Source organism: Octopus bimaculoides, chromosome 22 (genome assembly GCF_046866305.1).
Source record: "Octopus bimaculoides isolate indiv1 chromosome 22, ASM4686630v1, whole genome shotgun sequence".
NCBI classification, from domain to species: Eukaryota; Metazoa; Mollusca; class Cephalopoda; order Octopoda; family Octopodidae; genus Octopus; species Octopus bimaculoides.
Genome location: NC_142949.1, coordinates 1,575,028 through 1,599,781, shown reverse-complemented (window position 1 = coordinate 1,599,781; position 24,754 = coordinate 1,575,028). Strand labels below are relative to the sequence as shown.

At 36.9% G+C, this 24,754-nt stretch overlaps 2 protein-coding genes across 7 annotated transcripts; one reads left to right on the top strand and one right to left on the bottom strand.

Moving 5' to 3' along the window:
• The first annotated feature begins 584 nt into the window (after positions 1 to 584).
• On the top strand, positions 585 to 21,214 carry LOC128250538 (uncharacterized). Of its 5 annotated transcripts, XM_089339894.1 has the most exons (8): positions 596 to 831; positions 4,082 to 4,158; positions 5,452 to 5,506; positions 6,706 to 8,565; positions 16,558 to 16,634; positions 18,219 to 18,273; positions 19,867 to 20,004; positions 20,638 to 21,214. In XM_089339894.1, the coding sequence occupies exons 2-4, from the start codon at positions 4,089 to 4,091 to the stop codon at positions 6,935 to 6,937; spliced, it is 357 nt and encodes a 118-aa protein (XP_089196020.1). In that variant the 5' UTR covers positions 596 to 831; positions 4,082 to 4,088; the 3' UTR covers positions 6,938 to 8,565; positions 16,558 to 16,634; positions 18,219 to 18,273; positions 19,867 to 20,004; positions 20,638 to 21,214. The 5 variants fall into 5 exon arrangements, with proteins under 5 accessions (XP_089196018.1, XP_089196020.1, XP_089196021.1 ...); XM_089339892.1 differs by lacking the exon at positions 20,638 to 21,214 and having other exon boundaries at positions 585 to 844; positions 19,867 to 20,107; XM_089339895.1 differs by lacking the exon at positions 19,867 to 20,004.
• LOC128250537 (uncharacterized) lies at positions 8,371 to 14,610 on the bottom strand. 2 transcript variants are annotated; one of them, XM_052975803.2, is made up of 4 exons: positions 14,477 to 14,610; positions 13,801 to 13,874; positions 13,450 to 13,504; positions 8,371 to 12,016 (listed from the first exon to the last, which is right to left on the bottom strand). In XM_052975803.2, exons 2-4 carry the CDS (start codon positions 13,865 to 13,867, stop codon positions 11,746 to 11,748), a joined length of 393 nt encoding a protein of 130 aa, XP_052831763.1. In that variant the 5' UTR covers positions 13,868 to 13,874; positions 14,477 to 14,610; the 3' UTR covers positions 8,371 to 11,745. The 2 variants fall into 2 exon arrangements, with proteins under 2 accessions (XP_052831763.1, XP_052831765.1); XM_052975805.2 differs by lacking the exon at positions 13,801 to 13,874.
• Positions 21,215 to 24,754: the final 3,540 nt, after the last annotated feature.

Here is a 24,754-nt window from a genome sequence, read left to right as displayed (position 1 = left end):
TGGGCTTAGTAAACTAATTTGGTATCTAAAGGATCATAATCAGTTTGATTTGGAATGGAATATCCTATCTATATCTTTTCCGTATGATAAAGGTAAATCTTTTTGTCCGCTTTGTAACAGTGAAATGTATTTCATCCTGTTCTCAGAGAATCCTCTTGTAAACGTTTATAGAACGCGTTTATCGTTGCAAACATTGGCAAAAACATACCTTAGCTCTATAAGTGATTTCTACCATTCAATAAAATCCGAACTTTGACTGTCTTCTTATATTTCACTTTCACTAAATATACCTACTCCCATGTTATCCCCGCTGTATATGGCCGAGTATTACCCTGATGAAAGAACACCTTTCGTCTTCAAACCAAAGATGGTCGTTTTTCTTCTTGAGCTGACTTAAGCCGCTCAAGCTGCTCACAGTAGATCTCCTTTGTTATCGTTTTGTAAAACATCTTCAGGTATTATGGTCATTTTGAGAAATCGATATTTCTTTATATACACACCGGAACATAAGGTAGCTGCATTTTTTCTATTGTGACATCTTTAATGATGAACTGGTGAATAACTGAAAACATAAATTTATTAACTGTAAAACATGTTGTGATGTGACCATTTTTATTACTAATTCAAAAATTTATGTAAAATGCAGAAATATTTCGCCTTACTAAGAACTAGAAACGTAGGAGAATGAGCGAACGGGGAAAGAAAATAGGAAACAGTAGAGCTAAGACTAGATGACTGCTTCGGTCATGTATGGCGAGCCCTCTTTGTTTAAGTATCACCAAGGAATACAAATTTTGCACAAGTGAATGTAGTTTACTTACACAGTATACTGTGAGTATAACAAGTATGTGTATGGCTTAAATTATTCGCTTAAATTATGGTTAGTAATGGTAATATGGACTGCGTAGAGGCGATGTCGCTGGTGGTGGTGGTGGTGGTGGTGGTGGTGGTGGTGGTGGTGGTGGAAAGAGGAAGAGTTTGTTTGTTGAGTTGAGCCGCAGAGAAGTGGATTTGAAGTTGATGCTCATGTATGTAAGAAGTGACCTTGAATGCTTTACTAGTAGAAAAAGGAAATAAATAGATAAATATTAGAGCCCCGACATACGCTGACGACGTTTCATCTATACATATGTGTATATATATATAATTGAGGAAATGAGAAGTGAAATCGACGTTACGAGTGTTTCCGTAAACGAATATTGCTTATTCCACACCGCATATAAAGATACACAATACATGCAACATATCCGATACATAACTATTCAATCACTTCCTCAGACACAGTCTTTGAAACACAATCAACTTCTGAAATAAATCGGATATGCAGGATAATTTTATATTACTTTATGGCTGTGTCAGCACCAAATGTTATTAGTAGAATGAGACAAATTGTTTTCGATAAAAAGGAAAAGTGAAACAGATGACATTTTTTTAAATGTATAACATCAAGTACCAATACTTTAAGCTCTGTCAACCCTGACCTGTCTCAATATCAGGATTTTCCATTATATACGTATACATACTTATGTATAGGTGCAAGCGTAGCTGTGTGGTAAGAGGTTTCCTGCCCACCCACACGGTTTGAATTGAAAGGAAGAATTACATCGGGCTATTTGAGGGCGAATTCAAGAGGTGTTATGAAAACCACTTATTTTCTTTCCAACACACCGATAAAAGTAATGCACTTAAGTTAGCTATCCACGTATGGTTATTTGAGAGCAGCTCCACACCACAATTAAGTGGAGAATAATGGAGAAATCCAAGCCAACTGTTAATGGATCTAAGAAAGGCAACTTATGCGTAGCAGAAAGATCTCATATTTTTCTTAGATCCAGCAATTCCAACTCACTGCTTAATTCGAGGTCTGAAATTTTTAGCATGCACGGATCTCTTTATCGAACTGGAGAGCATGACCCGCTCCAGACTGAGTTGATGTCTCGAAGACTTTGAAATATTTTCTGTTATTTTCTTCTAAATCAGTTTTTAATGAGCTTTCTGCAATCAGGGTCTTAGTTTTATTGATTATTTCGTTTCTCTTTTCTCGTTCCATTTTTGCACCAACCTTCTTCAGGTTTTTTCCACGCTTTTCTTATTTTTTTTTTTCACTGTCCAGCATCGTTGTTTTTAACATTTGTATAACGCATAAACAGAAGCTGAAAGATTGATTGCTTTAAGACACACGGTGTGTTTATACATATGCCTGTTCAAGTATCATTAAAGCATGAAACTATTAGTAACTCTTTGGTTGTGTATTTAAATTGATATTTATCTCTCACTAGATGGAGTTCTTTTTCTGTTGATTCTACCTATTGGATCTTTTATATATGTGTGTGTGTGTGTGCGTGTGTGTGTGTGTGCGTGTGTGTGTGTGTGTAAGAGAAACTGCGATTCCCTGATGACCCGTTTGTGTTAAGCATCGAATTGCACTTAGAACATCCAATTAGGAATTTCCAAACATCCACAAGGAAGAAACATACGTAGGAATGAATAATATAAACTTGTACCTATCGTAATTTCTCTTATGTGTACTCTGTATACCATAACTAGCAATGCTACTAAGTGTAGCTGTTATATAACCATTATACTGAACGCAGACTGGATGGTGATGGTCTACGTAGTGCTATAAACTAATAAACTAAACAGTAGCTGTCATACACACAGGATATATTATACACACACGCCTAGGTCAATATCTATATTTATCAATCTATCTGACAGACAGACAGACAGACAGACAGACAGACAGACAGGCAGGCAGACAGACAGACAGATAGATAGATAGATAGATAGATAGATAGATAGATAGATAGATAGATAGATCTAATGGATGTCCTTAGAAAGTTTCATTTCACACGAAGAAATTTATATTAGAAAAGCAACGTGAAGAAAATGCTTTGAGAACTTTTATCATGTGTAAAAGAAAGTATTTACATTTTCGTCAAAATATGTTACCGGTTTCGTTCGCTTTAAAAGCCGATTTTATATTTTAGGATCGTAAATTTCAGTTGCTTTTCATCTGTACATACGTCTCTATGTTCACTGAGTCTTATTTACTTGTTTTGCCGTATTGTGATCTATGCAGAGTCATGCGTTGACTTAATGACATTGTGGTCTGTCCCATGCAGCTTTTTCTACATACTAAGCATGTTATTAAGTTTCCAAACGCGCAGGGAAAGTTATATTTTATTTTATATCCAGAATTGTGTTCTTGATTAAAGCAGACCACCGATCCTTCTGTTAGACTAAAACATATTCCACAGTTAGATCTTCTACACTCTGTTAATGTTAGTCCTATCATTGGGTGTATTTTCGCCTGTGATAGCGCTCTTTATAGATTTGGGTTGTCCTTTATGATGGTGTGTTGTGGGATTTGGGTCAGCGAAATGCAAACTAATTTCACCTGCAAAACAGAAGTACAGGTAAGAAACAGTCAAATTTTACTTTTTCCCTCATACTAATTTAGCAATTGCAAAACACAATAATTATGAATCAACAAAAGCAAATACCGACCACATTCCAATGTATTATGATGTCGCCAAAACTATATACAATGCAATCTGCAGGAAACATTGCACTTTGATAAATGTATAAAATACTTATGGTTGAGTACACACAAAAAATATTGGAGGAACATACGCATCAAAATATCCACCAACTTGAGACATAATTATTTACAGGAAGAGACGCCAGCTATAGTAAAACTGTATACAGCCCGTAGATGTTCTGCAACTGTGAGCATTTTTCTTTTCAAAATTAGTAAGAAAAAGAATATTTACACTCAACTACTACTAAACAAAGAGCTTTTCTAGCCTTTGATATATATAATTATTTGTCTATGTTACTAAATGCCGTAATGGTAGTCTTAATAAGCTGGGATTTTCAAACAAAGTCAGCAGTTTTCAGCTTATACAAATTTTGCAAATAAAATCAGTTGAATCGTGGTAAGGTGTAAAAATTATCAAATTCAGCACGAAAACTTTCATTCATTTCCTTACCTAAATTCCTTACCTGTTTCTATAGAGACCAGCTTTATCTACATGTCTTCAATATTTCTAATTGTTGACTTTTTTTATACCAACAGGTTCGGGATGAATACTGTTTATGTTTTCTGTTTCTACATTTCTGCATTCATTTTAGTAACTTTTTCGCACAAGCAAGGTAAGTACACAATACTCCCAATCTCTTTATGGAAACTGAGAGAGAAGAGAGACAGAGGTGGGGGTGAAGAGTGAGTAGAAGTTGAAACAAGAGAGAATTTGAGTGAGTGGGATTGTTGTGCATTTGTTGCTCATGTGCAGTCAAATGTCAAGAGAAGGCTAACAGCAAGAACCTTTCCATTTCTTGCAACTCTCCACTCTATGAGATTATTGAATATTTAACTTTCTATCAATCTATACATCCGTCCATCCTTTCTGATTTCAATAGAGATGGTGGATCTTCTGAACCGCTGTGCTTACGACAAATAGTTGGAGCGGGATAGTCTTCCTTACCAAGTGTATTACTACATATCTTGAAAGTTTGTTACTGTCTTGTTAGCCATCTACAGCAGCTAGAAACGTACTATAAGTATTGCCAATAATGTGAATTGAAGATTTTCACGAATACTCGTCGTGATAATATCATCTGTCTTTCATAACACAATCGGAAGACTCGCAAAATTCGCGATGCTTGAAAGGATCTTTCTATCGAGAATAATTGCTATCTCATATCGCACAGACGTCAGAAATAAATATACATTTCGTGGGATGCTGATAAAATTAGATAATTTTAAAGTTTATGACAGTGTCGAGTAAAGTTACCTGGTTACTGTCCTAAAGACCTACGAATTCAAGCCCTCCTTTAGAAGTTGGATAACTAAAATGTACAGTTCTGTCTGTTCAGTGGTCAAACTAAGTGAGCATCTCTTCGAGTCGTTTTATTGTGCGCTAGGTACGTCAAGGTTTCCACCAATCTTTGCACTAGAACCATTACCACAAAGTTGAAGACGGTAAAGGACATACACCACAAGTAATATTATGATGTCAAACACTTCAGAATCGAGGCAGTTCTGAGAAACTGTCCGTGAAAGATTGGGCGAGAGCGGCCAATACCTACGGTGTAACTAATCATACTGTACTGTGCAAAGAAACATCTGTTCAGTTTAGAGCGCATGCTATTTTGTTTCGTATTATGCTGGTTAAGAGATACATCTGATGTCAGGATCCATTAGATGGGGTCTAGGTCCACCGAAGCTGATGATGTACAGACACACTGTGGAGGTGACCCACTTACAGAAACTACCAAACTACTACGACAACACTGATTGTGAATAAGTGTTGACACCTTTGATGTGATACGCATTTCTGTAGCTCGTCTCTTTACTCAAGCTGCAATTCTAGGCCAAGCTTATGCATGAGATTGGGATACCTAAATTATTTAATTTTTGGTAATGTTTCATTATATCATTTCCAGATTTGGCACTGCCTGAAGAGTTGCTGGAAAGACAAAGTGAAAACGTGACAAGAAGGTAAGAATTATACACTGACAATTGTGTCGTTATTAGTATTGGTGAAATCTCTTTTCTGGGTTTGATAGAACAATAAGGAAAACCTGTAATTGTCGTATACCTGATGCATGCCCGCTTAGAGGCTTCTGTCTTCGTAAAAATGTAGTTTATGAATGTCTTGTGGAAACACCAAGTAAACACCAAGCAAGGACCTACATAAGTAGCACGATAGATTTTAAAGGGCAATACAGGGCTCACTTAAGTTCTTCCACTAAGATAAAATACAAAATCTCGACATCATTGGCCACACACATACATGATCTTAAATCACAAAACATGCAATATACATTGACTTCGTCCAGTATAAAAGTAGCTCCTCCTTATAATACAAAGAGAGGCAAATGCAAACTATGCTTAAAAGAGTCATTAATTATTTTCCGTCTGCATAACTGCGCGATATTAAATAAATTTTCCGATGCTGTCTACTCTTGCAAACATAGGTTTTACTCAAAATTTATGCACTATGACTCTGAACAGAGATGAGAACCAGCGTTCAGCCCAATTGAAACGTTTTTGTAAAATAATACGATGCAGGGCTGAATAAATATAAATGTATATGTGGACCTGATTTGCCTAACTTTGATTCTTACTATATATATATACATATATATATATATATATATATATATATATATATATATATAGAGAGAGAGAGAGAGAGAGAGAGAGAGAGAGAGAGAAAGAGAGATAAGATCCAGGGATTGAGGTGTAGGAAGAAGCTTAGTTTCAAGCAATCCGTAGTAAATATAGAAGACAACTTTCATGGACAATAGTGGTTTATTCAGTTCGTGGCTTTTTTTCGTGTCGAAGTGCGATATGCTGAAAAAAGTTATTTTTATATTTCACGGATGGAGTAGATAAGATCCGAGCTACATGTATTTCATAGCAGCGAGTGGAACCTCAGAAGCGGTAAGTATCTAAGCGAGGTGTATACCCGCAGGCTACTCTTGATTATATGAAATGTTACATTGTCGTAAGAAATCGTGAAATAAACTGAATAATGACATACTACATACATACATACATATATACATACATACATAGTTTATAGGCTTGAATAGTGATATTTAATGAAATACACCATTTATGGAATTAAGTGGATTCCTAAGTCATTTTCGTTTTATATATTTTAGTTCCCTTTTTTTTTTTTTTATTTGCAGAGCCAAAAGTAAGAGACAAGCGGTATTATGCGCCAGATGGCATTGGCCATGTAGTCCCATTCAGAAGACAGCAGAGCGTACGTGCTGTCAGGGCCATGCTTGTGTTTGTAATGTTTTCTGGATGGACTGCGCATGTGTGCAATCTTTCTTTTATAAGGTTAGCGCAGAATCTACAACAATATGTAATTATATATGTATAAGCATTTCTTTACTTTCTGCTTTTTCCTTGTAAAGTAGATCCGCCTGGTCTGGGTGTTGCGATAATCATAATCCAAAGTAATCCAAATCAGCAAAAAATAGCAATTCAACCGCGTTTCGACATCATATAAAACTATAGACACATAAAAGTTGCTAAAACATATCAACGTTCATTGTACAATTCGTTTGTAGAAAATGCGTTATACGAAGTGTTTATGACTTGCAGTTCTTTGTTGCATGTCACGTTATTTAGAAGGGATTAGTGTTGCTATATGAACAAGAGGAAGCAAAACAGTTGTTATGCAATATTTGGAGACAAGTGAGATGTAAACAGCATCAGTTGAAATTTGTCGAATTTTTTCCCAAACCTAAAAATACAGAGTAAAGTAAAACAGCTTGCTAATTGTTTAAGGTTTCAGATTACAGCATATAACATGAGGTTATAGGGGAAAAAACGGAGACGAATCTGGTATTACTTGAACAATAATAAATTTATCACAAAAGAGTTCAATCTGTGTCAGTTCATTTCTTGAATAATTAAGAACTTTTGGCGTTTGCAATAATTCCTCACCGGTTTGATCTGAATTAAATACGTATGTCGTCAAATATATGCTTCCCCCACTCCAAAAACTAGAAGATTACGATAGGAACGGCATATAAGGATCACAAATCAACTACAGACAACATATAAGTCCAATGACTCCCCACACACAAACACACACACAACCTGATGCACATGAACCATGAACCTTATACCACGGACTAACGCTACTCTATATAGCGTAACCTCTGGACCACCTAGATAAGATGTGCATACTCATAATCAATACAACTCTACCTTATAAAATATGTCATCCATATTGTCGAATGCCATCAAGACAATTCTATGTGCAGCCCTTGAAATTCATTTTCTTTATATATTATATTGTATTGTGATTATTGTCTGTTTACGCAATCGCGCCAGCAAGCCTGTCAACTTCCAGGTTTTTATACAATATCTATTAACAATGGCGGACTGGCCTACTTGCCAGCTTTGCAAGTAGGCCCCTGCACCATTAGAATCCATATATGGGGACCCATGCTCTCAAATTTGATAATTTTTTATTCAGTCCTGGAAGAATGCATTATTTCGGCTTGGCTGTGTTTGTAGACAGTTGAAAAGGATACTTTTAACAAAACAAAGAAAAAAAACCTTCACATTTTTTATGTTTTATTGCATAAAATTTTAGACACTTTAGAGACGACAGCTTGCGCTAAAAAAGGCAATAAATTTAATTTCCTTTGATTTAATGTTATGTGAAAACAAGCGGACAATTACAAACGCGTGTGTACGTGTATACATGCGTATGTGTACGCACGCCCGGGTGTACTGTATAATTGGCCAGTACAGGGGTTGTAACTGTAATTGTCGTGATTCTTGTTGGTGGATAGCAGATGGAATCTACAAAGCTGACTTTTCATTAAGCATTTTATCAATTGTGGTTGAATTAAGGAGTCTCAGAGGTTAAGCCTGGGTCAGTTGTTGTTGCAGTTGCAAAGGATTTGAAGAGAAAACACGTTGTTGTTGCCGTGGTGGTGGTCAGAAGAACGGAAATAAGAATTAAGAGATTTTATTCCCACCAGTCACAAAATTATTATCGAGTTTGTGAATTTGCGAAAAAGGTAAGAAAAAATTTCCATCATAAGTATTTTGAGATTACAATTTGAAATTTTCCCAAAAATGATATTCAGAAAATCTTTTTTAGCTGAGAAGATTCACAGAATAATTTGTTTCTCTTTGAGCAAATATATATATAATTCAGTATAAACTGTTGGTTAAATCGTTTTTATTCAACCGACATTATTGTAAGATCACTCAACGAAGTATACCATTAAGGCCAGTGTACTACGGTGTTTAACAATTTAATTTCAATAATGGAGTTTCGGATCGGAACACCCCATGTCGGATTTTCTCCGTTTGACGGTGATTTTTCCAATTTCTTTTTCACAACGATCTAATTTTTTCCTCACTCCCTCCTTTCTCCTCCTTGCTGCCATCCGGACCGATTTTGGCTCTTTTTTTTTTTTTTTTTTTTGGTAGTACGCACTTAAAAACGATCGGAGAAGCTTTTACGGTTTTAAAAAAATCATATTTTCACAAGAAAAGGTGTGTGATTTAAACGAGATTTAGCAGTTGTTTCTAGCACATCCAAAAATCCCCACTTCAAAATTTCAAATAGCAAATAAATACTGTGACAAAGTAAAATTAAAGTGTTCGTTCATTTTTTTTTTTTTTTCTAGCTGAAACCTCCGCCATGTACGCCAATCAGTGGAGTTTAGCGGGGATATACTTCGGTAATGTGTTTGAGAAATGTATAGAAATTCTGGAAGTTTTTCTTAACCGTAGTAAATCAATACATTTCTCGATACATCGATTCGTCGACGCGGGACTGTTTCATATTGCCCGATGATCCAGTGACATATTTTATCCATCTTTCGATTCGGGACCATTAGGCCTCAATGTGGTTTGTGCGGCAAAGAAAATTTCCGGAAAAAGTGAAAAATGAAGTGGGGTGGTAACTGAAATTTTGAAAATGCAATTTAAATTTTTTTTTTTTTTTTTTTTTTCAGAATTAGACCCTGCATAACCAAAAACGTGGGATTCCGCAAAAAAAAAGTCAATATATATCCATTGTTAATTTTTTCTTTTGTTCACGGGTGAAGATCTTTATATTAACCGTTTGTGCAAGCGCCGGTTTCGGGGTCAACGAAATTCTGCGAATGGTTTACCGTTCGGTGAATATAACCAAGCTGCAGTAAATTTCTGTAGCTGGCCTAATTGTTGGTATGAATTACAATACCGAGCAACGCATTTTCCATTATCACAGCTTCCAGTGTTGCTGAGTCAGGTACGCGCTGTAAAACTCCTTTCTTCACAGTGGTGTCATAACACTCAACAACCCACATTTGATGGCCTATCTTCTCATGTGGATAGCCTGCTTGAAGGCTAAGGCCGTAGAATCGGGAGACTAGGGGGTTGGGGTAATTTTTTTTTTTTTTTTTTTTTGAAAAATTGTAATTTTACAAGCAATTTTTGTTTTTTGTTTTTTTTTTTTCAGAATAATAATCTCCGTATTTTTCTATGTATTTCGCGAAAAAAATTTCCGGAAAAAGTGAAAAGTGAAGAAATGGTTGGGGAATTGAAATTTCTTGAAATTGCGATTTTTGAAAATTGTTTTTCAGAATTGGAATCTCCATAGCCTAAAACGTGGGACAGTTATGGAAAAATATCAATACATGTGACAGTGACAAAGAAAAGAGGATGTGCTAGAAACAGCCAAATCACCCTTAAATCACACAGCTTTCTGTTTGAAAATATTTATTTTCTTTTTTACCGAAAAGGCTTCTCTCATTGTTTTTAAGTGCGTAATGCCAAAAAAATTCACCAATATCTGCTAGGAGGATGAGATTGAGGTGAAGAAAAAAATAAATTTTCAAAAACATTTTTCATAAAAAGACCCCCTCTACCACCACCAACACATTACCCCGAAGGCCTGAGTGAAAAATAAAATTCGAAAGATCCCTGTCAAAACGGAGAAAATTAAACTTACGTGGGCGTTCTGATCCAAAGCTCCACCTCAATAATTTCTTAACAGCATGATGCGTAAATATGTATGTACTTATATAAATATATATATGTATTTATACATATATAGATATATATGTGTGTAATTGTATGTATGTATGTATGTATGTATGTATGTGAGCAGATTCGTATGTTTTGTTTTATGTATATATTCTCATGCATATAGTTGCATATCTAGACAGGCTCATATATACTTAAATGATAAACTTCTGGAAAGTTTTACAGATTTGTACAGTTCCAGTGATTGATTGGATCGGTAGTCTTCGAATCAGCTTTCTCTCTCTTCTGGATTTGAAGAGGCTTAATTTCTCAAGATTGGTATTTGGGCAGTGTGTTACATATTCTATTGCCCCAATAATTACAGGTATAAACCTGAACTTGTAATCTGGATAAAGTAACTACAGATTTCTCATAGTTTAGTGTAGGTATTCTCTTTTTCACTTATCTTCAGCTTTATGTTAACATCCGCTGGGCAGCTGATTTCCACAATTGTACACAGTTTCTCTTCTCTATTTCAAATCATTACATCGTTTATTCCTTGACCAATTTTGCATACATGAAGCTGATAACATCATGAGGCATGGAAGACAACTCAATGAACAGCATTCCTTGTCTGATAACCTAGAATACATGCCCAAAGAAGTTACCCGACTCTACTGCAATATATCATCAGATGAAAGGATGAGCGTATATGAGCAGAAGATCATGCATGGATATGTTAGTAGAAAACTCCGATATGATAGTAACAATGATCATCAATGCTGTATGACTTGGGTGTAATTCAGAGACATTAACTTCTTCGAAATTCTTCTTTCTCTTCACATCAGATTTTCGTCCATCTATGTATGCATGTATGTATGTTTGTATTGGACATTGCTTGTGTCCTGTAAAATGAATGTTTTCTCTATTTCACATAATGATATTGTTCATTGAACGAGAGTAATATATATATACGCATTTGCATATATAAATTACACAATGAGCCTTTATATGCGAACATATGTACGACGATTGAACGCAAAAGATTTATGTCTTAACATTATAATTCAGACTTTATTTTATTAGTTTTATACGATGTTGAATAATCTTTTCTACTCTAGGCACAAGGCCCTAAATTTGGGGGGAGGGGCCAGTCAATCAGATCGATTCCAGTAAGCAACTGGTACATAATTTATCGACCACGAAAGGATGAAAGGCAAAGTTGACCTCAGCGGAATTTAAACCCAGAACGTAAAGACAGACGCCTTTACGATGCTGAATAATAGCCGGACACTTAGATCGGGCAGGTCCATAATTTGTAAAAGAAATGCTAACAAACAAATACGTATACATATATAATTATATGCAGTTATTGCGCTGCTCGAATCTTTACAATGGCAGTTCGTCCATAAACCTCCACATACACAAACTTGACCTCTACAGCATAATTCAAGGGGACTATTACATGGCAATCTTTTGCATATGTTGTCCCTCTTATATCTGCTTCTTCTGTAAACAGAGAAAATAATTAGAAATGTTAGCAATCTAAAGACACCAGGTATGTTGTAACTGTACTATAGACACATATTTTATATCCGAAACCTCTAAACTGCTATTGTTCCCATGAAACGATTTTATAGTTACTTCGATTCTACTTGGATTGTGTTAACATTGTAGTGTGTTTACAATCCTGCTTCTGTCGCTGTCGCAACAGAAGCGAGACTTTCAAAAGACGAATGCTAATCATTAGGAGCATGCAACATCAACTATATAACATATGTGGTGCACCTTGTCAACCACCACTAAGTCCGGTCTGTTATGTTCTAGCATCTGATTTGTTTGGATTGGGAAATCCCAGAGGATCTTGCAAGTCTCTGACTGCCCCACTCTCTGCGATTCGCGCTCAAACCACGTCTTGCTTCTCTCCAGGCCAACATGGCAAAGAACGGCAGCAGCTTCCCAACATGTCGTGTATGTCAACAACAAAATGAAACCATTGATCATGTTGACTCCCTGTGCAGTCTTCTTATGCCTACTGAGTATCTCAACAGGCATGACAGAGCTGCACAATATATGCACTGGGTAATTTGCAAAAACCTGGACCTGCCCTATGATATAAAAAAAAAACCTGATGTGAACACAAACCACCTCCAGTGATTGAAAAGGATCACATCGCACTCCTCTAGAACTTCATCATTCAAACTGACAGGAAGACAGATGCAAATAGGTCAGACATAATATTGAAAGACTTCAGACAAAAGTCATGCCTCCTCATTGATATAACTGTCCCAATCGATATAAACGTATCTGTCAAAACCTACCAAAAACTGAGCAAATATAGAGATCTTGAAATAGAAATTTCTCTATCAGTGTGTATTGGCATATCTCAGAGTATGGTTGTTTTCCCATTTTCTGTGACCTTTTCTAGCGTGTACCTATACCATTATTATTATTATTGTTATTTATTCAAGTCACTGCCTGGAATTGAACTCGGAATCTTGGGGTTAGTAGCCCGCGCCCTTAACCATTACGATATATAGTCCATGGGAAGTCTATATAACTTGTGTCAGTTAACTAATAATGTTGTTGTTTTTTTATCTGTGGTTGGGGTTTTACAGCCTTATGGCCTCCTTTCAAAATCTGTTTGTCAGATAGATTACTTCGACATTTTATTCGTGTATTAATTTGATAAAAATAAATTTTAGATATATTCTCTGTAGAAAATACCTTTGTTTAACATTTAGACAAATATTTTTTCCCCTAATCCAGACAATATTTCAGATAGTTACTCTATTTTCTGATTTTATTTTTGTTACACAAAGCACGAGACACTCTTTACAAAATAAGCCTAACACAAATAAATCAGTTAACAAAAGCATTATAACAATTATTTCACTTTTACTGATGCCATTCTCAAACAATTGTCAATATATAATTCTTACCTTCCATCCAAACGGTCATAATCTGTTTCTGACTTGGCATCGGACATACTGCGATCTGAATATGATACACGAACACAAGAATAACACAAGAATAACACGGGCCTCATAAATATAGTATGGAAGATAGAAGAGCCATGAAAATTTGATGAGAATAAGCAATCTCTCATCCTTTGAAAACATAAAAAACAACGACTCTCCCCACGTCTCTCTCCTTTTCTCTCTCACTCCTTTCACCACTTCTAGAAAACATAAAAAACAACGACTCTTCCCTCATCCCCTCTCTCTCTCTTTCCTTTTCTCTCTCACTAGCTCTAGAATTACTATGAAGTGATGGTAGTGGGGAATATTTACCTTGCTTCTGCGACGAGGTGCTTGAAACGAGTATGCCAATGCAGAGAAGTGCAAGAGTCTTTTTCATCACGCAACTAATGATATAAAATATAAGAAAGCAATTTAAGACAAGCTATGCACTGTTACCCAACTTCTTAAATCTTGAATTAATTCTATCATAAAAAGCTGAATTTCCATATAAACTAAAATATAGTTAACGGCAACGGCGAATAATCGTTTCGATTCAGGTGTAACGCCTGAAATTTGGGGGAAAGGGACTACTTACTTACATCCACCTCTCTACTTTACCTGTACTATTTCATCGACCAATGTACGTGACTAGTAATTTTTTTTTTACTTAGAATGGATGTAAACCAAACTCGACTTCTGAACTCACAACTAAAAACGGACAAAATACCGCAGATCGTTTTGTCCGGCGGTACGTTAGCGATTCGACCGGTCAGCCGCCTCCTTGTTTCTAAGCCTTCAATAAGATTACTATCAAAGCAAAACCACAACAAACTTCTTGTATTCTAGACATAAGAATACATACCATCCAATCAAAATCAAACGTACAAATAAAAGTCCATTCAACCACCATCGCTAGCATCATCATCATCATCATCATCAACACTACACACTCTGTATCGCTTTTACATATCTGCACACGACCAAAAGTTAATAGTTTAAACATTACCTATTTCTTGCATTCCTCCGTTAGTATTTCAGGGGTCTTGTAGATCTCCCTTGTACAAGGATCAAGATATTTTGTAGTAATTACACAAATTAAACCTAGCTGGTCATACTTATACCGTTTCTGTACTTCACCAATCCCCCTCCTCCTCCTCCTCCTCCTCCTCTTATGCTGCGACTGTCTTTTACAAAGATTCCTCCTCCGCATTAATCAACACCGCTTTCTTTCACTGCTTTTTCCTCACTTTTCATCTTCTCTCCCCTTTCCGAAAATACTCTCTCTCTCTCTCTCTCTCTCTCTCTCTCTCTCTCTCTCTCTCTCTCTCTCTTTCTCTACCTTTCTATCTTCTATCTATCTATCTCTTTCTCTCTTTCTCTCCCTTACCTTGTTGGCACATGTATATATATATATATATATATATAGATATATATATATACATATATATATATATATATATGTGTGTGTATATGTATATATATACATATATTTGTGTGTGTGTGTATGAGTATGTATGTATAGATAAATAGATGTAGTCATAAATATATTTGTATGCATATATACACATGTGGTATATGAGACTTTACTTGCTAAATGGTTGAAATGTCTTTGCTGGTTGTATAACTGTAAATCGGAAATCTAATGAAATACAGTTCATGCTGTGGACTTCTATAGAAGAGAGAAATGCAGCCACGCAAAGGCCATGTGTTGCATTTCATATGTCAACAAATATTGGTTCCAGAAAATAGCTGCTGTCGTCGTGATAGAGTCCAGAGTTAATGACCTTCTAATTCGGGTATTATCATTGTTATTATCATTGCCATGGTAATTAATTTTGTCCTGATCACTCTTACATGAAGGTAGAGAGGTGTGTCGAGAATACAAGAAGTTTGTTGTGGTTTTGCTTTGATAGTAATCTTATTGAAGGCTTAGAAACAAGGAGGCGGCTGACCGGTCGAATCGCTAACGTATCGCCGGACAAAACGATCTGCGGTATTTTGTCCGTTTTTAGTCGTGAGTTCAGAAGTTGAGTTTGGTTTACATCCATTCGAAGTAAAAAATTAAAAAATTACTAGTCACGTACATTGGTCGATGAAATAGTACAGGTAAAGTAGAGAGGTGGATGTAAGTAAGTAGTCCCCTTCCTCCAAATTTCGTAGTAATTCTAGATTTTCTGGATATTTTCCATGCCTATTGCATTAAATCATAAAGTCATTTAGATTGAGAAATAGTTTTGACAGCTCACTTTGTTTCCTGTGCTCATCTCATTGTCTTACTATTAATCTTTTTATTAGCAATCCTGTTTATTATACAAATGTTCATAATTTATTATACAAATGATCGTAATCATTCTCATTATCTTGATTGATGCTCTCTCGAAACACCGGCACGCATATTTTACCGTCTTTAGGTGTGTTTTCGGTATTTACCGCAAGAATATACAAGATGTTCACAGATTTGGGGTATAGCAGTATTATAATATTCTTCAGTGTGTCAAAAAATTATATTTCTTAGAATACTTAGACTTTCAGCTACCAAAGAAATATATTTCTAATTATGAAATTAATCACACATCTAAGATGGTTGGATCTTCGATTGACGTATTGTAGGTTTTTAATAGGTTTATGGTACGAATGATGGAGTCCATTATTAAGGTTCAATGTAACGTTCAGAAACTTCACTGCGCTATAGTCTTTCTCTAAGGAGATAAAGACTCCAGCTTCTCTTTTCAGATATATTACAATTATAGAAAGTGAACACAACGTCATCCCAAAAAAGACCATGCCCCCGATTCCTGAGAATTCCCTATTGATTCAGCGTATATATATATCTACAATCAACGGCATACTTCTCTAGGTGACTAAGCATCTGCATGATAGTCGTGACATGTCAAATGCTCCGGCAGCAAAAGTATGCTGCTAAACAAATAAAATCAGTAAGGAATAAAATGAAACTAAGCAAAACTTCTAAAATTTAACGTAAAAACATTCAGCCTTGTGACGTAAATTCCAAGAAGAGACGCTTTGTTTCTTTGTTAGAGTCTTGCTTCTTTAGTAGCTTTTATTATTGCCATTTTATATCAACAGGTGCATGATGAAACATAATTTTATCCTCTGTTTGTACTTCTGTGTACTCATTCCATTCGTGTTCTCATATTTTCAAGGTAAGTACTCATTGTTCCTTATTACTTCATAGTGAATGGGGACAGAGTAAGTGGCAAAGAGATTATTTCATGGATTGGGAATGTTTTTTCTATCCTTGTGTCATCAAATTCCCTTCTCTTCTCTTGTTTCACGTGATTCTTCCTTTCAGCGCTAGTTTCTTTCCGTTTATCATCTCTTATCAACCCACCTTGAAGAATTGTAGCCGAATGAGTTGACCCCAGTGCTTCTTTTTAAGGCCTAGGAATTATTTCATGGGTCTCTTTTGAAGAACCTCTAAGTTACAAGGACGTCGTCGCACTTCCCAGCTACTGATCCTCTGCAAATATCTAAAGAGGAACATCCACCGGTCTTGTTGCCCGACTTGTAGAGGACAGTGAGCGCCTGACGACATTCTAAGGGCCAGGCGCCCAGTCTCGGCCTATCCTTTACCCAGGACCGCAGCTCCGTCAAGGAGACGAGCTGCGGAAAGGCGTGTCTCACAAACAGAGCCCACACACCTAGTAATCGCTGCAGGTGGCGCAACCTGAGTGCGTGTCTGCGCATTAAAATCTATGGCAAGCCAAAGCCGCCACGCAAAAGAAGTTGACAGCAGACCAATCGCCTGACCATTGGAACGAGTCCTTTCCACAAGAAAATAAACAGGATACGCTCCAGTCTAATCAAACAGTAACTGGGGCAAGGCACAACGGTCAGACGATAAATAATGACAGTTTCTCTCGGTTTCTGTCAACTAAATCTACTCACAAGGCTTTGGACTGTCCAATGTTATTGTAGAAGATACCTGCCAAAGGAGCGCCGTAGTGGCTCTAAACCCGAAACCGTTTAAGGGAAGCAAACTACACTACTCCTCCCCATCCCCAGTACGTTTACAAAAGATGTGTGTGAGGGGTGAAGCTGCAAGACTAAATGGGTTTATTTTGACAAGCATGGTGGTATACTGGAAGACTGCACGTTTGATTTCTGTGAAATCAATCATCCTATTTCCAGGAAGGAAAATATAAATTCCAGTCTTTACTGACCTCTTTTATTCTTGTACTTGTTTCAGTCATTTGACTGTGGCCATGCTGGAGCACCGCCTTTAGTCGAGAAAATCGACCCCAGGACTTATTCTTTGTAAGCCTAGTACTTATTCTATCGGCCTCTTTTTGCCGAACTGCTAAGTTACGGGGACGTAAACACACCAGCATCGGTTGTCAAGCGATGTTGGATGGACAAACACAGGCACACATACACACACACACACACACATACACATATATATATACGACGGGCTTCTTTCAGTTTCCGTCTACCAAATCCACTCACAAGGCTTTGGTCGGCCCGAGGCTATAGTAGAAGACACTTGCCCAAGGTGCCACGCAGTGGGACTGAACCCGGAACCACGTGGTTCGTAAGCAAGCTACTTCCCACACAGCCACTGCTACGCCTATCCTGTGAATTTTTCAAACGTAGTATAGGTATAATTTCACCGTCTACTATTTATTTAAATATCCAGTTACTATATTTGTGTAATCGATATGTTTTCTTATAAGAATTTAATCAACTGAAAACTGATTCATCGTAACGATTGACGTAATTTCCAGATCGATATATGCCTGAGGTTTTTTTAAAAAGAGGGCTTAAAGGTTTCGTAAAAAGGTAAGAATTATATATTTTATCTTTTATCTTGTTTCAGTTATTAAATTGCGGTCATGCTGGGGCACTACCTTGAGGAATTTTGGCCGCACTTGACCTTTGTACTAATTTTCCATTTTTCAAAAGCCTGATACATATTTACTCGGTTTTTTTTTTTTTTTTTTTTTGCCGAACCGCAAGATTACGGGAGCGTAAACACAGCAACATCAGTTGTTAAGCGGGGGGGGGACAAACACATAACACATATATGTGCGCGCGTGTGTGTGCGTGTGTATGTAAGTGCGGGTGTGTGTGTGTGTGTATATACGTATGCATATATAAATTAAAGAAAGAGGTAAACGAAACCAAAGCAAGAGAAGCATAGCAGATCATTTAAATCATTTAACATTGAATCAAAGTCCTGCCTCGGTTTTGTTTTCCTCTTCCTTTAATTTATAACTGCTGACTCGGAAATAGGCTACGGATCCCCAACTCCAGCCACCGTTGTAAACTTGGGTCCTAGTAGTTTATCAGTTAGAGCACTCAGGCAGCGTCCTTATTAGTTTAGATCACCAGTGGCCTAAATCCTTCCTATTTTGCATGTATGTATGTATGTATGTATGTATGTATGTATAGTGGAGGTGCAATGGCCCAGTGGTTAAGGCAGCGGACTCGTGGTCATAGGATCACGGTTTCGATTCCCAGACCGGCCGTTGTGAGTGTTTATTGAGCAAAAACACCTAAAAGCTCCACGAGGCTCCAGCAGGGGATGGTGACGAACCCTGCTGTCCTCTTTCACCACAACTTTCTCTCACTCTTACTTCCTGTTTCTGTTGTGCCTGTAATTCAAAGGGCCAGCCTTGTCACACTGTGTCACGCTGAATATCCCCGAGAACTACGTTAAAGGCACACGTGTCTGTGGAGTGCTCAGCCACTTGCACGTTAATTTCACGAGCAGACCGTTCCGTTGATCGGATCAACTGGGACCCTCGACGTCGTAAGCGACGGAGTGCCAACAATGTATGTATGTATGTTTTGTGTGTGTATATGTATGTATGTATGTATGTATGTATGTATGTACGTATGTATGTATGTACGTACGTACAGGCTTACTTTAATTTCTGACAACCAAATCCACTCTCAAGGCTGTGGTTGGCCCGAGGCTATAGTAGAATGCACTTCGAGACTGAACCTTGAACCATGTTGTCAGGAAACGAACTTCTTACTACACAGCCACGCCTGCTCCTATACTGATAACTGATTCAGCTGCGCTATTATTATTAGTATTGTTATTATTAGACTCGTTAGCACACAGGACATATTATTAAACATAACTAGTCCTGGATCATTTTGATACCACCTCGTACTATGTGGTGAGAATCTTTGGAATTTGAATCTCGAATAATTTTTGCTTAGTATCAGGTTGTTACTTCTTGCTAGTTCAGTAACACTTCTATGGCCTATACACTTCTGCTAACGTGCTGTAACATTTGACTGTATGTATCTACAAACATATTTATAGGAACAAAAATATTTTAATCAAGCACTGTATTAACACAACGTAATTACGAAGTTCTTTCTTTTATATATCTTCTTTGCTTTTATCTACATTTCCAGAAGCATATGGCCTACATGCGGAGCATTTGCTGAGAAATGCCAACATAAGCGGAGTAGGTTATATAATCCATGTTGTAGGCAATATGATTGTACATGTAGGATCGTCTGGAAGAAATGCCTGTGCATGTATCCTAAATAGTATGTCCATTGATTAAAGTATCTTCCATGAATGTCATGCTGTTTAAAATTGTTAACCTCATTATATGAGACAAAGGAAAATAAAAATACTTTTTATGCGAAATTGTTATTTGTTCAACGCTAACATGTCCAATATATATTTTACGTTGCTGGAAATTTAGAGCCAAGTGAAGCAGTTTTTTTGGCTTCTTAGACTTCGTGTACATTTTTGCAGTTATTATGTGACTACATGTAACGATAAACTATAGAAAAGCATCAAGAGATAACTTGGTTTTCTATTTATAACAAAAAAAAACAAAATCAAGCGTCACAGGGCTCCGTTATTTGCTTCATAATGAACTCCTTCGCATTTGTTAAGAAGTTGGGTATTAATTATGAAATCCTTTGCTTTCATTAAAAATAGTTTTGTCAATAAATCTATTTTAAAAAACTACTACACGTTTTTCAGTTTCAAGTACATTTTCAAACCCCAAAACAAATTCTCACCCACCCAAACACACACACACTGTAAAAGTTCGGTGAAAATTCATATTTATAGGCACAAAAATAATTTAATCAAGCACTGTATTAACACAACGTAATTGCGAAGGTCTTTCTTTTATATATCTTCTTTGCTTTTATCTACATTTCTAGAAGCATATGGCCTACATGCGGGGGATTTGGTGAGAGATGCAACCCTGTGCGGAGAAGATTATATGCTCCATGTTGTAGGCAATATGATTGTGCATGTAGGATCGCCTGGGAGAGATGCATGTGCATGTATCCTTCTTTTAGTAATAGTATGTCCATTAATTAAAGTATCTTCCATGAATGTCATGCTGTTTAAAATTGGTAACCTCATTATATGAGACAAAGGAAAATAAAAATACTTTTTATGTGAAATTTTTATTTGTTCAACGCTGACATGTCCAATATATATTTTACGTTGCTGGAAATTTAGAGCCAAGTGAAGCAGTTTTATGGCTTCTTAGACTTCGTGTACATTTTTGCAGTTATTATGTGACTACATGTAACGATAAACTATAGAAAAGCATCAAGAGATAACTTGGTTTTCTATTTATAACAAAAAAAACAAAATCAAGCGTCACAGGGCTCCGTTATTTGCTTCATAATGAACTCCTTCGCATTTGTTAAGAAGTTGGGTATTAATTATGAAATCCTTTGCTTTCATTTAAAATAGTTCTGTCAATAAATCTATTTTAAAAAACTACACGTTTTTCAGTTTCAGGTACATTTTCAAACCCCAAAACAAATTCTCACCCACCCAAACACACACACACTGTAAATGTTCGGTGAAAATTCAGTCATACTGAGTTTTCAAAATAATTGAAGAGAGAGAAAGAAAAAAAAAGGGGGTGGTTATAATTTCTGTCTCGGTGCGTGTTATTCATTTTTTCAATTTCAGTCTCTGTGCACTGGTCTCTTCACCGCGAAGAGACCAGTGCACAGAGACTGAAATTAGCCTATACACTTCTATGGCCTATACACTTCTATGGCCTATACACTTCTATGGCCTATACACTTCTATGGCCTATACACTTCTATGGCCTATACACTTCTATGGCCTATACACTTCTGCTGACGTGCTGTAACATTTGAATGTATGTATCTACAAACATATTTATAGGAACAAAAATAATTTAATCAAGCACTGCATTTACACAACGTAATTGCGAAGTTCTTTCTTTTATATATCTCCTTTGCTATTATCTACATTTCCAGAAGCACAAGGTCTAAATGCGGAGGATTTGGTGAGAGATGCAATCCTATGCGGAGAAGATTATCTGCTCCATGTTGTAAGGAATATGATTGTATATGTAGGAACGCCTGGCAGAGATGCATGTGCGTGAATTCTACTTTGAGTAAAAGTGACACAGCGGTTACATACTTACATAATTATATATTTATGTATCAGTGTATTTCTTTATTTTCCGCTTTGACCCTGTAATACAGACATCTCTGGTCATAACTATTGTTGTCATTATTATTATTATTATTATTATTGAGGGAGAGAGCCGTGCATGCCATCAAAGTGGCATTGGGGTAAAATATACGAAGCCCATTATACCCATCATGACTACCCGTCTGTACAGGAATACATTAGTAAATAAACAGCAGGTCAAAGGAATGGCACAAAAATATCTTTATGGCAAAGCATCGTACAAATATTTGTGCATGAACATTCTTTGGATATTGATTTGTAGAAAATGTATTCTGTGCAGGTGGCACGTAAAATACACCATTTGAGCGTGGCCGTCGCCAGTACCTCTTGACTACACTCTCGGAGTGGTTGGCGTTAGGAAGGGCATCCAAATGCAGAAACTCTGCCAAATCAGGTTGGAGCCTGGTGTCGCCTCCTGGTCCACCAGTCCTCAGTCAAATCGTCCAACTCATGCTAGCTTGGAAAGCAGACGTTAAACGACGACGATGATGATGATGATGACTCTAAAAGTTCCATCTTTGAGTGTCATGCAATTTATATTGGATAATATCGTTAAATGACAATAGAAAATAAACGTAGGTATACTCTGAGCGTAATACTGTGTAAAGTTACATCAAGAATTTAATCATGTTCAATATATAATCGCACAAGACTCATAGAATATTCAAAGAGAAGATTCAAAACAGGAAAGAATAGTCAGAAAATATTGTGCGTATTACAGTGTAAAATAAATTGATATTGAAGCTAAAGATGTTCCACGGAAATAAATATAAGAATATAAGAGATTTCGGGATCGATACACTAAGTACCAGTTGAACAATGGAGTTCATGTAACCAACTTAGCTCCTTCCCCGAAATTGCTGGCCTTGTGCCAAAATTTGAAACCAATATTTTACATCACTCTTGTACGAAGTTATATCCGTCGTGTGCCAAGGGAGATCATTCTTAACCAACACTGCCATGAGTTGTTTCTTGTTCAGAAAGGGAGTTATTTCAAGAACGACAAGTGACGGTAGGCTTTCTGAACTTTAGTATGTCGCCAAAGTTGCTTCCCTTATATACACTGTCTTTTTTTTTTTTAAGAGTAGCGCGAAGCTAGCAAGAAGGCGTTTATATAGGTTACGCCTGTTACATTATATTAGGCAGATAGTGAGATAAAGAAACCTAAAAACCTAAAATCTTCTTAAATAATGAGTAAAAGACCTTATGTCAAATAAAGGAATATATAAGAAAATAAACCAGATATCGTTATCAGAAATACATGCATAGGAGTTTATATCGATTACTATATCAGTCGAGAGATTATCATAAAATAATCCCGGTAAATTCCAGAACGTAAATGTCACAAAGAAACTATTATAATAAACGCCTTACAATGATTGAAAAATATTCAGTGAAATACATGACTAAATCCAGGAAGCTTATACAACACAGAAGTTGTCACCACTAGGACTTGCACATATTATATAAGGCGCATTTCATGTAATAACACGTAAAAAATATATGCAAAAAACTGCGTATACGAAACCAAGGTACACAAAACAGTGCTCGGATGCGAAATGAAATCACGAAATAACGAATGTAAGACTAAAAATAATTCTAATACTTGGCAGGCACATGTCCCGAAATATTGAGAGATGGAGTAAGAGGGTTACATCGCCTCCAGTCCTTGAATGGTACTATTTCTTATCGACCCCAAAAGGATGAAAGTCAAAGTTTAATTAATGATAATCTAAGGCGGCGAGCTGGCAGAATCGTTAGTACGCCGGGCAAAATGCTTAATTGCATTTCGTAATTCTTTACGTTCTGAGTTCAAATTCCGCAGAGGTCGACTTTGCCTTTCATCCTTTCGGGGTCGACAAATTAAGTACCAGTTGCATACTGGGGACGATCTAATCGAATGGTGCCCCCTCCCCAAAAATTTCGGACCTTGTGCCTAGAGTAGAAAAGAATTAATGCTAATCCTTTCTACTATTGGCACAAGGCCTGGAATTTGAGGTGGGAAGGGTTAGTCGATGACATCGAGCCCAGTGCTCAACTGGTAGTGATTTTATCGACCTCGAAAGGAGGAAAGGGTAAGTCTACCTCGGCGGAATTTGAATTCAGGACGCAAAAGAAGGACGAAATGCCACAAAGCATTTTCCCCCGACGCGCCAACGGTTCTGCCAGCTCACCGCCTTTGTTCAAATAATAATCCTTACTACTTTAGGCCAAGGCCTGAAATTTGCGGGGAAGAGGTAAGTCTATTACATCGAACCCAGTGCGTAACTGGTACTTATTTAATCTACCTCGGAAAGATGAAAGGCAAAGTCGACCTCGGTGGAATTTGAACTCAGAACGAAGCGGCAGACGAAATGCCGCTAAGCATTTCGTCCCGCATACCGGCTCACCACCCTTGTCCTGTCTACAATAGACACAAGGCCTGAAATTTGGGGGTCAATCGATTACATCGACCCCAGTGCGTAACTGGTACTTAATTTATCGACCCCCGAAAAGATGAAAGGCAAAGTCGACCTCGGCGAAATTTGATCTCAGAACGTAACGACGGGCGAATTACGAGCTAAGCTCTTCGTCCAGTGTGCTAACGGTTCTGCCAGCTCGCCGTCTTAGTTTAAATACGAATAACAAATAATCATATGTGATTATAAAGCAGCGAGCTGGTGAAATCCTTACAGAACCAGATAAAACTGACGCCTTTCTTCCGATTTTACATTTTGAGTTCAAATTCCGCAGAAGTTGCCTTTTGGGGCCGACGAAATAAGTACTAGTTGAGCACTGATGTTGATGTCACCGACTTTCCCAGCTCCC